At 37.1% G+C, this 15,881-nt stretch overlaps 1 protein-coding gene across 4 annotated transcripts in view; it reads left to right on the top strand.

Moving 5' to 3' along the window:
* Window positions 1-15,881, top strand: part of RTTN (rotatin) — a 209,492-nt gene that overhangs the window by 156,621 nt on the left and 36,990 nt on the right. For all 4 annotated transcript variants that reach the window (XM_033175487.1, XM_033175496.1, XM_033175515.1 and 1 more), the window contains 3 exons: window positions 1,150-1,303; window positions 4,146-4,283; window positions 7,498-7,715. In XM_033175487.1, the coding sequence (XP_033031378.1) occupies window positions 1,150-1,303; window positions 4,146-4,283; window positions 7,498-7,715 (510 nt within the window). The remainder of the gene's footprint in view (window positions 1-1,149; window positions 1,304-4,145; window positions 4,284-7,497; window positions 7,716-15,881) is intronic.

The following is a 15,881-nucleotide window of genomic DNA, read 5'->3' as shown; positions in this document are numbered from 1 at the left end:
TACAACAGGCCCTCGACTCTTCATTACCCTCTTACAACCCCAGAATAAGGTGAGAGGAAAAAGTGTGTGTGTGTGTGTGTGTGTGTGTGTGTGTGTGTGTATACAGAGAGAGAATGACTGATTTCAGAATATCTTTATAAAATTCACTTATATATAACTGGCTCATTGCTTGAGGGTAGTGGACAAATGAGACATCACAGTTCATTCTTTAATTGTTACATATTCAGAGGATTATTTTTCTGAAAAGTACTTTTGCCGGTTAATACTTAACAATATTGGCATCAGGCAAATTCCAGAGATGGTTTTGTTGATAATATTGAAGATGATTTAATTTTTTCTCTTATAATTAATAATAGTATTTTTATACTGAGGGCAAAAATAGAACATATTTGCATTTTATTTGTAGCAATAACTAGGCTATTAGGCTAGATAGCCCCCACCCCCACGTATGCACTTTAAAGGATATTTTTGTAGTCTTTCTTTCTTTACAAAATTATAGACTATGGCTTTGTTATACACTTTTCTACTTCTTCCAGAATATTGGTTTCATAATTTGACTACCTGAAAAATATGGAGACTTTTTTTTTTTTCTTTTGAAACAGAGTTTTGCTCTGTCACCCATGCTGGAGTTCGGTAGTGTGATCACAGCTCACTACAGCCTCTACCTTCTGGGCTCAAGTGGTCCTCCCATCTCAGCCTCCCAAGTAGCTGGGACTGCAGGCATGCACCACCATGCCCGGCTAATTTTTATGTTTTTTGTGGAAACAGGATCTCGCCATGTTGCCCAGGCTGGTCTCAAACTCCTGGGCTCGAGCCATCTGCCCACCTTGGCCTCTCAAAGGACTGGCATTACAGTGCAAATGTGTTAGCCACCACATCTGGTCAAGATTTTACTTCTTTAAATGGAATTTAAAACTTGACTTTGAAAATATTGCTTTGGTATATAGTTGACAGTATTAATATGGCTGTTAATGACATGCTTATGAGAAAAATAATGCTTTGTCTGCTATGTGTTAATTTCAGATCTTGAAAAATTATGATTAATATTTTATTTTTTATTAACTTGTGTTCCAAAAGTAAAATACTGTATCACTGAGATGGGCTTTTTATATGGCATGTTTGATTTTACCCTATCTCCTTTTCAAATAGGTTTCCTTTCTCCTGGAATACCTATCCTCTTTGTCCAGGCTTCTGCAGTCATGTTTATTGGTGGAGCCTGACCTGGTGATTCAGGATGAGCTTATGAAACCTCTTATCACCAATATCATTGGAATTCTCACCATATGTACCAAAGATGTATTAGGTAAGCTTAATTGTTTTAGTTTAGAATGTAAGTTAATAATATTGAGGAAAGAAACTTACTCTGTCCCAGAAATTCACTTGAAGGTTACTTTTCAGTTTCTTTTTGCTAGTGTTTTGGAAGGCTTTGATAATATGTTTTATAGTTTGGATGCCTTTTAATGATACTACTTAAGACAAGTGTATAGTATAATAAAGGACTACCCTTGAGTTTTAAGAAATGAGGGCAAAGCTCTCTGTGTGATGTTAGAAAGTACAGTGAGTTCTGGGTATTAATTATTCTTATAAACTATGGCTAAGGCCAAAAACCTGATAAATCATTCCCAATAACAAGTATAAGCCAATCTAGAATATATCAAAAATTTCCTAAGGTCCTAAATTATTGAAATGTGTATGTATTTTGTGATCTAATGTTATCTTCAGAGAAAATATTTTATGGTGAAAAGTTGAATGTAATGCTTAGTGGAGAAAATTAAAGCAAAGTAGGATCTTTGTCAAAATCTAACATAATTGTTTTAAAAGTGGAAATAATCATTTATAATGAAGTAATTGACCATTTGGTAATTCTCTTTGCCTTTCAGTTCGTTTTTATTTGAACTATGGATTTACTTGGTTTTAGATCTAGAAAATGAAGTATGTTATGATACCCAGCAGAGCCAGTTCTCAGCATCTCATCAGTGTTAAAATGATCTCGATGTTAAAGGAATAGTAATTCCTTACTTAGAAATTCAACAAGTGGCAGTGATATCCTAATCAGCTTATTAGGTTAGACTGGACAAGCTCAGCAAGGTGATATCACCCCCAGTCCCTAAGGAGTGAAAATTGATTCTGGGGAGAACAGGGTGAGGCAAAAACATCTTAGAAATTACAATGGTTTGTAGCCTCCCAAAGCTCAACTCTACCTGAGACAATCTTATTACTTAGTATTTCTCTTCTTGATTTTTCTTGAGAATTCCTTGAGAAGCATTGACGTTGAGTTCATGGAAGATACACAAGGTGTTTGCAAGACTAGTGCCACAAAACTGGTGACTAGATGATAGCAGCTGGAGGACCTTTTGTTAATTGTTCGATCCCAAGGTCATGTAGCAAAAGGTGGTCTGTGTATCTTGGCTGCTATTGGCTGCCTTGTGAATGCTTTTTATTGATCCTCTTGCGTTTCTGTATGATTTGGGCTTTGAAAATTAAATGGAAGTAGAATATATTTATTTAATTACATAAAAGTTGTTTAACCCATCATTAATTACATCAAGCGCTGAAAGGAAAAAATATCAACAACGTCTGAATGTACATCTATTAGCTGGTTAAATTAAAAATTGTTTTCTCGGCCGGGTGCGGTGGCTCAAGCCTGTAATCCTAGCACTTTGGGAGGCCAAGACGGGTGGATCATGAGGTCAGGAGATCGAGACCATCCTGTTATCATGGTGAGACCCCGTCTCTACTAAAAAATACAAAAAAACTAGCCGGGCGAGGTGGTGGGCGCCTATAGTCCCAGCTACTCGGGAGGCTGAGGCAGGAGAATGGCGTAAACCCAGGAGGCGGAGCTTGCAGTGAGCTGAGATCTGGCCACTGCACTCCAGCCTGGGCGACAGAGCGAGACTCTGTCTCAAAAAAAAAAAAAAAAAAAAAAAAATTGATTTCTCATATCTAGCAAAAGACTTTAAAAGTTCACTAAAAATATTTTTAAAGAAGTTTTAAAATTTTTTCTGGAAAAAATAAGTTTTAAATGATTTTATAAGAGTTTATTATATTGCTATTATGTATTTATATGAGTTGTTAATTTATGTATGTAAATTGATACATCGTGATGTATAAAAATAAATAAATTACATGAAAAGTTATTTAGCAAGTATAGGTACAAAGCTAAATTTGGTGTAATAGGTCTTTAATTTTTAATTTAATTTTCAGCTTAAATGTTTTATTCGGCTATTCTTAAGCCTGTATTGAATAAAAACAGTAAGCTCTATACTTAGCCTTTTTATGTGCAAAGTGCAGATGTACATATAGTACATAAAGAGATATACAGTATATCTGTGGAATTAAAACCTTATGGAGATGGCAATGAGGAAACATATTTCTAAAACAAACTCTTTAGGGAGCCACTAATGGCAAAAGGGTTGAAAAACACCAAGGAGTGTCCTGGGAAGACTATGAAGTTTACATTATAGTGGAATTTGATAAAAGATGACAAATCCTCCTGATGGCATGGCGAGAGAGAGTCCTCTGCGACTGCTCTACAGCTTCCATTTACCTGAGTGCAGAGAAGGGAAAATGTGTCCTCATCCTAGAAGGTTAATTGCTACATCCTTAGCCATAGGAAGAGCTGCAGAATCTTCTTTTGTGTCATACTTTTCTTTGTGGGATGATACTTTTCTTGGTTCTTCAAAGAAATTCCTTCTTTTCTACTTTGACCTTGGCACACTGTGCTTTCCTTTCATCCCTGCACAAAGCTGCTGGAGGGGATAAAGGAAATAGGGGAAAACTTACTTTGACAAAAGTAGCACAAACAATGATATGTTTTGATAATGTGCCAATATGTAGTTCTGCAGTCATGGCTTAATATTCAGTTTGTAACACCTTCTGATTGTTCTTGAGTATGCTTTAATAAGAGGAGAGTTTGTGAGTGTGGCTTTATATGCCGGAGGGTGGAGGGGAGATATCTTAAGAAGCAATGGAAAAGAGAAGTTAATTGAAATAACTGTTGGATAATGCTGAATTAGATTTGTTTTCATTTGATAAGTACACACCCCTCATATTAAGTGTAATGAAGTGTCTGTGTAAAGTTTTATATCTTAAAAGATTCTTTTCCTTTGTGTTAATAACTTGAAGTGTTTTGATTAATTTTGTAGATAAAGAGTTAATATCAGCTTTTTATCACACATGGACACATTTATTTAATCTTCTGGCCACGCTCCTGAGGAAAGCTGGTGCCGTCATACTCCCGTCTGTTACCATGGCCCTGGCCAAGCACTGGACAGCAGTGATTGGTAAGAAGATACTTGCATAATCTTGGAGGCGTTCTGCTAATAAAATGAGATAATTATTCTGCCTGTTTAGATATGTAAATTCACTAAAATTAAGTAATTATGGCGTGGCATATAAAAGAGATATCAGGGTGCTTGCTTTGAAAAATTTGCAGTGTTCTTGAGCGCCCCCCAAAAAATGCATTTTTGAAAAATTGAAACACATTTTAAGATAACATAAAAGTGAGTTAGAAAAGCCGGTGGTTTTATTATTTTTTTTTTATTTTTAAAGCTTTTTAAAGACATCATCCCTGAAGCTCTCTTTTATTGAGAACATTTATTAGCCACTCTTGGTTTTTTAAAATTTTACTTTGAGTTCTGGGATACATGTGCAGAATGTGCAGGTTTGTTACACAGGAATACATGTGCCATGGTGGTTTGCTGCACCTGTCAACCCATCATCTAGGTTTTAAGCCCCGCATGCATTAGGTATTTGTCCTAATGCTCTCCCTCGCCTTGCTTCTCACCCCCCGACACAGTGTTTGATGTTCCCCTCCCTGTGTCCCTGTGTTCTCATTGTTCAACTCTCACTTGTGAAAGAACATGCAGTGTTTGGTTTTCTGTTCTTGTGTTAGTTTGCTGAGAATGATGGCTTCCAGCTTCATCCATGTACCTGAAAGGACATGAACTCATTCTTTTTTTATGGCTGCATAGTGTTCCATGATGTATATGTGCTGCATTTTTTTTATCCAGTCTGTCAGTGAAGGGCATTTGAGTTGGTTCCAAGTCTTTGCTATTGTGAACAGTGCCACAGTAAACATACATGTGCATTTGTCTTTATAGTAGGATGATTTATGAAACCCTGGGTATGTACCCAGTAATGGGATTGCTGGGTCAAATGGTATTTCTGGTTCTAGATGCTTAAGGAATTGCCACACTGTCTTCCACAATGGTTGAACTAATTTATACTCCCACCAGCAGTGTAAAACTGTTCCTGTGTTCTCCACATCCTTGCCAGCATCTGTTGTTTTCCTGACTTTTGAATAATCACCATTCTAACTGGCGTGAGATGGTATCTCATTGTGGTTTTGATTTGCATTTATCTAATGACCAGTGATGATGAATTTTTTTTTTTCATATGTGTGTTGACCACATAAATGTCGCCTTTTGAGAAGTGTCTGTTCATATCCTTTGCCCACTTTTTGATGGGGTTGTTTGTTTTTTTCTTGTGAATTTAAGTTCCTTGTAGATTCTGGATGTTAGACCTTTGTCAGATGGATAGATTGCAAAAATTTTCTCCCATTGTGTAGGTTGCCTGTTCACTCTGATGATAGTTTGTTTTGCTGTGCAGAAGCTCTTTAGCTTAGATCCCATTTGTCAGTTTTAAGCCTGTGGTTTTATAAAGGTACATATGATATGATTATAAAACAATGAGATAAATTTTCTTGTGTTGATATAGAAACCAGTATCATTTCTGACATATGTGCATTGTATGCAGATACATCTTCATATATAAAATCCTGTATACATGATAACATGGAAAGTTGTGATAACTTTCTCATGACATCAGAACTTTCTTAGAGTACAGAAATGCCAAGAGTATAGTATAATTATTTTTATGTTTTTCATACAATAGTTGCCCACTAAAATAAACATGGTTATTTTAAAATAACTAATCTTTAATTTTTCATGAAGCCTCCTAAATTTTAAGATAGCAAAAAGCTGTTTTTTAACATAAATATTCATAACTAACATTTATGTAACCCTTTTAAACAACCTGCTTAAATGCACTCAAAATTGAGTTATTTTAAGTTTCCAAAGTACCTGCTAATTCAACTGACTGATTTTTTTTTTTAACATTTATCATTTGATCATTTGGTAAAGTTAAATGCATGATACAATTTTTAACCAAAGCGATAGTAAGAATTATGGCAAAATGCATGTTTAACAAGGAACAGAATTGTTAGTTTTCTGGATATAGGAGTTCTGAGTCTACCATGGAGTACAGTGTCCACATAGGATATCATTATTTTGTTTAAAATATAATAATTGGAAGAGATTGACTGATTAAGACATTGGGATTTTCTTCTTGTATTTATTGGGAGAAAATTAGTTTATCACCTATATTATCAATAGAAAGCATGATGCTACCCACATTAGATAAATCTGGCCCGCAGCTTGTTTTGGTAAATAAAGTTTTATTGGAACATAGCCACACTCATTTACATATTTCATATGGCTGCTTTCATGCTACAACAGTTGAGGTGAATAGTTGTGAAAAAGCCAGTTACCTGCGGAGTATAAAATACTTACTAGTTGGCCCTTTACAGAAGAAGTTTGCTGACCTCTGACTTAAACTTTACCTGACACTGTTTCCTAGTGATAAATACATATTAAATTCAAAACCTTCCTTCAAAATATGTGTACAGTTTTATGTAATAATAGTGCTAACCAAAAGTAACTTACTGCATGAACGGTTTTGATAATAGTAATGTTAATGAAAACATTAATAATAATTATTGATTTTTTTGCCATGGTTTTATTTTTGGTTTTTTGTTTTTTTTTTTTTTATTCAATTTCCATCTCATATGCCCATATACATTTAAAACATCTCGCGGTCACTCTGTAACTTGTGTTATCTATAACAGTCTTTTCTCAGACTTGACTAATATTTGGACATCATTTAAATGAACATAATTCTTATGAAACCCCACTGCTACTTTGTTTTTCTTATGTAACTTTAATTTGTACGTGCCAAAATCTAAGCAAAAATATTTGTGATTATAATTCTCACACAAGCATAAATCTAAAATATAAAATCAAACAGAATTATAAATCCAATTTTTCAAGTTAATAAAATATAAAACAACACATATTATTTTGATTAAACATCAGTGTTCACAATAGAAAATTAATAATGACTGTTTCAGTGTAAATTCCTTTGAGTTTGGCTTGTTCTTTCCACTCTGTATTAAGTTTGTGAATCATCAGTTCATGACCACTTGTGTGCTGTCTGAACTGCTGTGAAATATTTGTTTGTACATTGTGCCAACACTGCATACTAAGTCTTGCTTTTAAGTTCTGTTTGGCATCAGCTCCTTTAAAAATTGCAACACAATCACATAAGTTGGTAATCTAGATGATCCAGAGTATAGTTACTTTAAAATCAATTTGATTTCCTTCTTTGTTTAATTTTGAAGAAATTTTCAAACATTCACATCTGAAATTATCCTTTTAGATATGTTCTGCAAATGTGCAGGCTGGTCTGCCACGTGTCCTGCCCTGTATACTGCCAGCCTGCAATTCCTTTCCATTCTCTTGACTGAAGAAGCAAAAGGGCATCTCCAGGCTGAGAGCAAAACAAATTTATGCCATAGTCCAACAATGGCTTCACTTCTTGATGAGACTCAGGAAAATCAGAAATCTCTAGAACGACTTAGTGATGTAATTCTTCAGGTATGTCATTTCTTGGTTTTTCAAAAACTTTATTTAGCATTTAAATGAATTGACTTTCAGTCATGTTCTTGTTAAAAACTTTCTCAGTCATTTAAATTAAGAAATAGTGATGCTTATTATGACTTTTAAATGATACAAAAGTTTATCAAGTTAAATTAACTATCTCCTCCTTAGCCCCACCCGCTTATGTTGACCAGTTTCTTCAGTGAATATCATGTAAAAATTTGAAGTGAAATATTACTAATCTAAATCTAACAGTTGATCAAAACAGTGTCTTATATCATGACCAAAATGAATATATTTCAGGAACGCAGTTACAGTTCAAAATTTATTGTAATTTTAAAGATATGTCTATATCTAAGTGACATTTGTTTTCTGTAAATGGACTACAGATTTTTGGGGTTGGTTACATGCATAGGTAAGTGGACTTGTCTGGCACATTTGGAAGAAAATGCCCCCTTTCCAAGCCCTGTTGCCTGTTTTATCTTATAAAATTATGTTTACGGTCTAAAATGTGAATCAAGAATTTGACTCATCAGAAAACATTCTAAAATCACTAAAGTATTATTTTATGAGTAGATTAGTAGTTTTTTAAAAACTGTGTTTTTAGACAAAGTTTGTGTGTTTAGACAAAATGTGTGTTTTAAACAAAGTTTACATTGTTTTTTACAAATAGGAATATTTTCAGTTTTTCAGTGTTTAGAATTATTCTTTTTAATCATATGGTTTTATGATTTTTGTCTTCTCACTGAAAGGTGGAAAGGTAGTAGAATTGTTTATTGAAGAATTTGCTTCAGCTTCCCAATCAGCCAGCCACATTGGGCAAAGAGAAGATTGTTCCTGTGCTGATTTGTTATAGTCCCTTTGTTGCTTAGAATTTGGAGATTTTCACCCACTTCTTTGCCTGTGAGAGTCATGGTATGCAGATATTTCTGGTATGACTGCTTGTGCATTTTGGGCACTAGGCTTGATTATGTTGAGATGCAGAAAGGATTGCCAGTAAGAGAGGAGAAGATGCTTTCTGATTCACCCAGGAGCTGGCCTGTGGAGAGCGTCACAGGGTTCCTCTGGGGACTTTGTCTCTCTTGTGCTACAGAATCTGGTTGCCTTTCCAGCACAGATAAGAAGCCTGTTAAGGCATCCCCCTTTTTCTCATCCATCTCCAGCAGCACCTTCAGAAGCCTGGATAGAGCTTTAGGGGAGAAGGGTTCCTCAGAGCATTTCTCTAAAAGCCTCATATTCTTGGAGGCCATAGCTTTCCTGTACCTACTACCTCACTGTCAGTTCACTCAAATTTTCTTAGTTGAAAACAAAAACTGGACATTGTCCCAGTTTTCTCATTCTCTGTCAGAACAACAGACTTTATTTCCCAATGATTAACTGAGTCTCCAGTTTTGCACTTTAAAGAATGTTGTAAGGAGGAGAATTCAAACCTTTTCAAAAGTCTCCCAACCACAACCCCTATCTAATTTAATTATAAATTTCCTAACTTTGGCTTTGGTTGGAGCACTGTACTGCTTGGGGAAAGGCTTTTGCTCTTGCTGACACACTTTGCTTGTCAGAGAATTTCAGTGACTTCACTCAGAGGAGAGTGCAGTGAGGGCAGTGTGCTGGGCCCCGCCCTCCTTGCTGAGGCCAAAATGGCAATAGCTCTGGGAGCCTGGCTCTGCGTGGATGACTGTGGGTGTCCTGCAACCAATCCTCCTGGACCTGGGGAAATTTAAAGACTCCCAGCCAGGCAAAGCCAGGGCTATTTTATTTCCCAACTCTTTAATCTTGTTTGTGGTGCTATGTTTGAAGGATCCGTGATGAGACTCATGATACATATGGACCCATGTATGGTAATGAATCAGTTTATAATAGTATACACAGGAAAAAAAAAAAAATCTGTGCTAGAGGAACTTGTGCAATTTACCTTGCCCTTATTTTTACCTAATACTTTGTAATATTATTCATTATAAAAGCTTTTGTTTATAATTTTTTATGTTACCTTTTTGGACAAAGAAAATGAGATAGCCTACAGTCACAGAATATCTCAACGATTTTCCTAATGACTAGCTAATTTTCCTCTATATTTCTTTTAAATTACAAAAAATGTATTTTGTGAGGGTATGGGTATATTAACCAATTATTTAAACCATGTTTCCTAATAAATCATACTTCTTGTGTTCATGTAAGCAGTAGAATTTGGACACATGACATCTGTTAGAAAGGCACAGGCAAGTTTAAGACAAAGAAAGTGAAGAGAGAAAGTATACTTCTGGCACACTTATGACAAAATGTGTAATTAATGTAAGTCGGGACAGTTAATGGGCCTGTTAAATTACAAACACTGTTTTCTTTGCCCTATAGAAATAGGGTATGTGAATTAAAGTATTATTAGAATACATTCAACAACAAAACGTTTTGATAAGTAATATATATAGCTTACTATCTGTCCATGGAGGCTGTGGGTTAGGCCAAGTACTATATGAAGCAAAGTAAACTACAGTCTTTAAATTGTCCGAAGAAATTATATTCTAAAATTGATGTCTTTCAAAGGTCCTTATTTAAGTTTTCTGTAAAGCCATACTCAAGAAACATTTGATATGGGACGTTAGGCAAATCACTTCTTGTGATTCAGTTCTTCAAGTGCAAAATGATAGGATTTTATTACATTATTACTAAGTTTCAGCTGCCTCTAAAATCTCCATCCTCCTAACAAATTATTATATTGGATCTTCAATTAAAATGTCTGGGCAGAGTTATCTTTTAAATGGTGCTTTATAGCACTGTCCCATAGGGGATACATGTTGAAAGTATTCATACTTACATCTTCAGTCATGTGTAAGTGTTTTTTTGTAAGTCCATGTTGAAGTGGTTTCAGACTTTGAACATTTTCTTTTTTTTTTTTTTTTTTTTTTTTTTGAGGCGGAGTCTCGCTCTGTCGCCCGGACTGGAGTGCAGTGGCCAGATCTCAGCTCACTGCAAGCTCCGCCTCCTGGGTTTCCGCCATTCTCCTGCCTCAGCCTCCCAAGTAGCTGGGACTACAGGCGCCCGCCACCTCGCCCGGCTAGTTTTTGTATTTTTAGTAGAGACGGGGTTTCACCGTATTAGCCAGGATGGTCTCGATCTCCTGACCTCGTGATCCGCCCGTCTCGGCCTCCCAAAGTGCTGGGATTACAGGCTTGAGCCACCGCGCCCGGCCGACTTTGAACATTTTCTAAGAAATATTTAGCTGTCTTTTGTCCATAAAATACTGAACACATTTGACTTAGTGGAGAGTTTACCTTCCCTAGTTTATGAAGATACAGTAGTCTCCTCTTATCTGTAGTTTTGCCTTTTGTGACTTCAGTTACCCATGGTTGATTGTAGTCCAAAAGTATTAAATGGAAAATTCCAGAAATACACAATTCTTAAGTTTTCAATTGCATGCCATTCTGAGTAGTATGATGAAATATTGCTCTGTCTCCCCCGTGGGACATGAATCATCCTATGTGTAGCTTACCCACGCTGCATATGATACGTGCCCATTCATCACTTAGTATAGCCATCTTGGTTATCAGACTGACAAATCACAAAATGAAGAAGGATGAGTGCATAGTAATAAGATATTTTGAGAGAGAGAGGCCACAATCACATAATTTTTATTATACTATTCTGTGTTATTGTTTGTTATTGCTAATCTCCTACCTGCCTAATTTATAAATTAAACTTTATTGTAGTTACATATGTATAGGAATAAAACTTAGACTATATGGAGTTGGGTACCATTCATGGTTTTAGGTATCCACTGGGGGTGCTGGAATGGCTCCCCCAAGGATAAGGGGGCCTACTGTGTTCAGTATGTTTTATTTGCAAATACATAATAGATAACAAGATCAATAAAAATCTCTCTATATGTAGTAGATTTTGTCTGTAATTGATATATTAATCAATTGAGATGTTGAATTAATTTTGCTCCTTATATTTGATATTTCTAAAAGTAGTAATGCAAATGAGGAACTCTTGCATCTTGTTTTAGATGTATTTTATGCTCACATGTAGTGAATGGTGAAATTCAAGGATAAATCTGTTGAAAGGAAGGCTTATATATTTAAGATACCGTTGTGTTGATGAATGTTCACTGTAATTAAAAAGCCTATTTTTATATTAAGTACCTTTTGGAAAGAAAGCAAAAAAGTCTTGACCTAGAATAGCCTCCATCATTTAAGTGTACAGAAGGGATTAATCTAGAAAGAGCATGACATTTAAAGGAATTTTGGTTGATGAGAAGACATTATTTCTTGCTCTGTATCTTCTTGATTTTTCTCTTTTTTGTGTATTTGCATCATCTGGCAGCCAGTTATCTGCTGCTTGAGTTTATTCTCAGACTTGCTGCCTCCAGGCTCCTCACACTTCCAGTCGTGTCCACTTGCTGTGTCGCAGAGATGCTCAGACTGCTTTTCAGTCTGCAGTTAAGTACTGCATGGAAACTGATAGAAAGTCAGTCCTTCACTCCAGCCTTTCCTTCAGTATATGTTGGAAAGTATATGATAGGTTATATAAATACCATAGGTTAATCCTGTTTGTTTCCTTTTTGTTAGTTTGTTTTTGGGGTGGGGCTTTGATTTCAGTTTTACCGTGTACACATTTTAGAGAACCAAACAGTTCTATCTGTAAGTTTTTACTAAAAGTAGGAGATTTCTGCCTTCATTCCTCATTTTCTCAGAGGTGACCACTTATACCTCATTTAGCTACTTTTTATAGCTTCTCTTTCGTGTCTCTAAATAACATGCTTATGTTTTTTTGTCTTGATTATTCAGTTTTAGATATTATCTGTTGAATTCCTACTATGGAAAATGAGACTTTAACTTTTTTTTCATGCCCCACCCACCTACCCTACCAAAATGGGTTCCCTTCTCATTCTCCTAATATTAATGTACCATAATGCCAATTAGATAATAGGCAGCATGAATGGTATAAATTTGTGACAGTGTTACACACAATTGAACCGTGTTGCAGACAGTGTTTAACTTTCTTTTCTTGCACAGCTTTTGTTTCCCTTAGAGGTAATTATTGCATTATTTTAAAATGTGCTGACTTTCCTGTTATCACTTATAAACTCCATGCTCTTTGCCAGAATTAAGTATCCTCTCAGTGTGTTCAGAATTGTCAGAACTTCATCACTTCATCTTTTGAAAGAAATCTCTTCCCAATTTCTTTTGACCTACTTGGTGCCTGTTGTCATTCTGGGATATTCATTCACCTGTTTCTGGGAATTCCGTTATCTCTGTGTGAGGTGCAGTCTCCTGTCATCCTGGGATATCCATTCACTTGTTTCTGGGAATTCCTTTATCTCTGTGTGAGGTGCAGTCTCCTGTCATTCTGGGATATTCATTCACCTGTTTCTGGGAATTCCGTTATCTCTGTGTGAGGTGCAGTCTCCTGTCATCCTGGGATATCCATTCACTTGTTTCTGGGAATTCCTTTATCTCTGTGTGAGGTGCAGTCTCCTGTCATCCTGGGATATTCATTCACTTGTTTCTGGGAATTCCTTTATCTCTGTGTGAGGTGCAGTCTCCTGTCATCCTGGGATATTCATTCACCGGTTTCTGGGAATTCCTTTACCTCTGTGTTAGGTGCAGTCTTCTGTCATTCTGGGATATTCATTCACCTGTTTCTGGGAATTCCGTTATCTCTGTGCTAGGTACAGTCTCCTGTCATCCTGAGATATCCATTCACCTGCTTCCGGGAATTCCTTTAACTCTGTGCTATGTCTCCTGCATCCCGCACGCTGTCTCTCATCTCCTGTGGCCTTCTCTCCTGGTTAATGCTCTTCATTTTTGCTTAGAGTCTCTTCTCCCTTAGCTTTCAGAGAAAAGGTACCAAGGAGGTCTTTTGAGATCTAAATGTCTGAAAGTCTTTATCTCCTTGACATGTAATTTATAGTTAGGCTAGTGAGAATTCTGGATTGGAAATCATTTGCTTCAGAATTTAGAAGCCATCGTCTATTCCTTTTAATTCCAAATGTTACTATAGAAAATTCTGAAGCCCTGGCCGGGCACGGTGGCTCATGCCTGTAATCCCAGCACTTTGGGAGGCCGAGGTGGGCAGAACACGAGGTCAGGAGATCGAGACCATCCTGGCTAACACAGTGAAACCCTGTCTCTACTAAAAATACAAAAAAAAAAATAGCCTGGCGTGGAAGCGGGCGCCGGTAGTCCCAGCTACTCAGAAGACTGAGGCAGGAGAATGGCGTGAACCTGGGAGGTGGAGCTGGCAGTCAGCCGAGACCACGCCACTGCACTCCAGCCTGGGTGACAGAGCGAGAGACTCCGTCTCAAAAAAAGAAGATTCTGAAGCCCTTAGAATTCCTGTTTTTTCTCTTCCTGGAAGTTTTTAGAATCTTTCCTTTTTCTCTTGTATTCTAAAATGTTTAGATGAAGCATCCAGGTGTGATCTGCTTTAGCCATTGTGCTGGGCTCTCTTGGGCATTCTTTCCATCTATAAACTCATGCTTTCTGAATTACTTCAGAGACATTCCCGGTACTTTGTATGCTCTGTACATTTGGAGCTCCTATTCAGTTTTTTTTTTTTCCTATGTAATCTCTCTCTGCTGTCTTTTCCTCTATTTATTTTAGTCTCTCTTTTCTGTTTGGCAGCTTTTCTTGGTGTCTGGTAATCTTGATTATGTGCTCTATTTAAGACTGGGAAACTCACAGCAGATTGACGTCCCTGAGCATGAGAGTGTGGCTTTGCAATTGCTGTGCAAGGGGAGCAACGGGAGGTATTTTGTAGACTTATTTCTGGGGCTTATCGGATTCCCTGGAGAATGAATGGTCTTCTGCTCTCTTTCCTGGAGGTGAAAACTCAACTGCCAAATGTTACGTAGCCAAGTAGGAGATGACAGCTGAGGTCTCAGAATTTAGTTTGCACAATTTCACTTAATCCTTCAAAAGTTTTAGTAGAATACTCTTGCCCACAAATGTTCCCGTGTCTGCCAGTTCAGAATCCTAATTTATCCTCTCCAGAGACTAAACATCCAGGATTTTGCATGGGCTGGGAGGAAGGGTGGATTAGTTACATAGAAATTGGTGGCTGGCAGGCAGGATCTGGGCATGTAACTACTTTTTAGAGACTTTAAGCAATCCTCCTTTGTCCTCACATCCAGGGATACCTGGTGCTAAATTTCTTCAGCCTTGGGCAATTCAGTGGATAGATTGGGGTAGTTTTCAGGTTTCCCCACTCACCACTCAGAATTCAGGGTTCCCAAGCCTAATACACTTGCCACTCATCCATCTGCTTTCTAGTTTTCAGGCTTTTGTGTGTGTGTGTGTGTGTGTGTGTGTGTGTGTGATCTCATTTTTGTCATTTTAGTGGGATTTCAGGAAGGAATAAAAGACATATCTGTGCACACAACTATTTCCTTAGGAGTCTTAACTCCGACACACCCCTGTCTCCAATTACTACATATATTTTTATTTATCTTTTATTTTTATTTGTTTATTTTTGAGACAGAGTCTCACGTGGTCACCCAGGCTGGAGTGCAGTGTGGCACGATCTCAGCTCACGGCAACCTCTGCCTCCCGGGTTCAAGCGATTCTCCTGCCTCAGCCTCCTGAGTAGCTGGGACTACAGGCGCCCACTTCCACGCATGGCTAATTTTTTTTGTATTTTTAGTAGAGATGGGGTTTCACCATGTTAGCCAGGATGGTCTCGATCTCCTGACCTCGTGCTCCGCCCGCCTCGGCCTCCCAAAGTGCTGGGATTATAGGCGTTCGTCACCGTACCCAGCTAATTTTTTTATTTTTTGCATGTTGGTTAGCCAGGCTGGTCTTGAACTCCTGAACTCAGGTGATCCGTCCATGTTGGCCTCTCAAAGGGCTGGTATTACAAAGGCGTGAGCCACCACACCTGGCCCCATTATCATTTGTTTCAAGAAATGTTTCAATTTTCTTCTTAATTTTTTCATTAACCCACTGGATATTCAGGAGCATATTGTTTAATTTTCATATGTTTGTATAGTTTCCAAAATTACTCTTGTTATTGATTTCCGGTTTTAGTCTACTCTGGTCATAGAAGATGCTTGATATTATTTCAGTTTCTTGAATGTTTTAAGACTTGTTTTGTGAACCTAATATGTGGAATATGCTACAGATTGATCCATGTGCTGAGGAGAAGAATGTGTATTCTACAGCCGTTAGA

The sequence above is a fragment of the Trachypithecus francoisi genome, unplaced genomic scaffold (genome assembly GCF_009764315.1).
Source record: "Trachypithecus francoisi isolate TF-2019V2 unplaced genomic scaffold, Tfra_2.0 Contig01474, whole genome shotgun sequence".
NCBI classification, from domain to species: Eukaryota; Metazoa; Chordata; class Mammalia; order Primates; family Cercopithecidae; genus Trachypithecus; species Trachypithecus francoisi.
The sequence above is the reverse complement of the archived record's forward strand: the minus strand, read 5'-3'. Positions and strand labels throughout refer to the sequence as shown.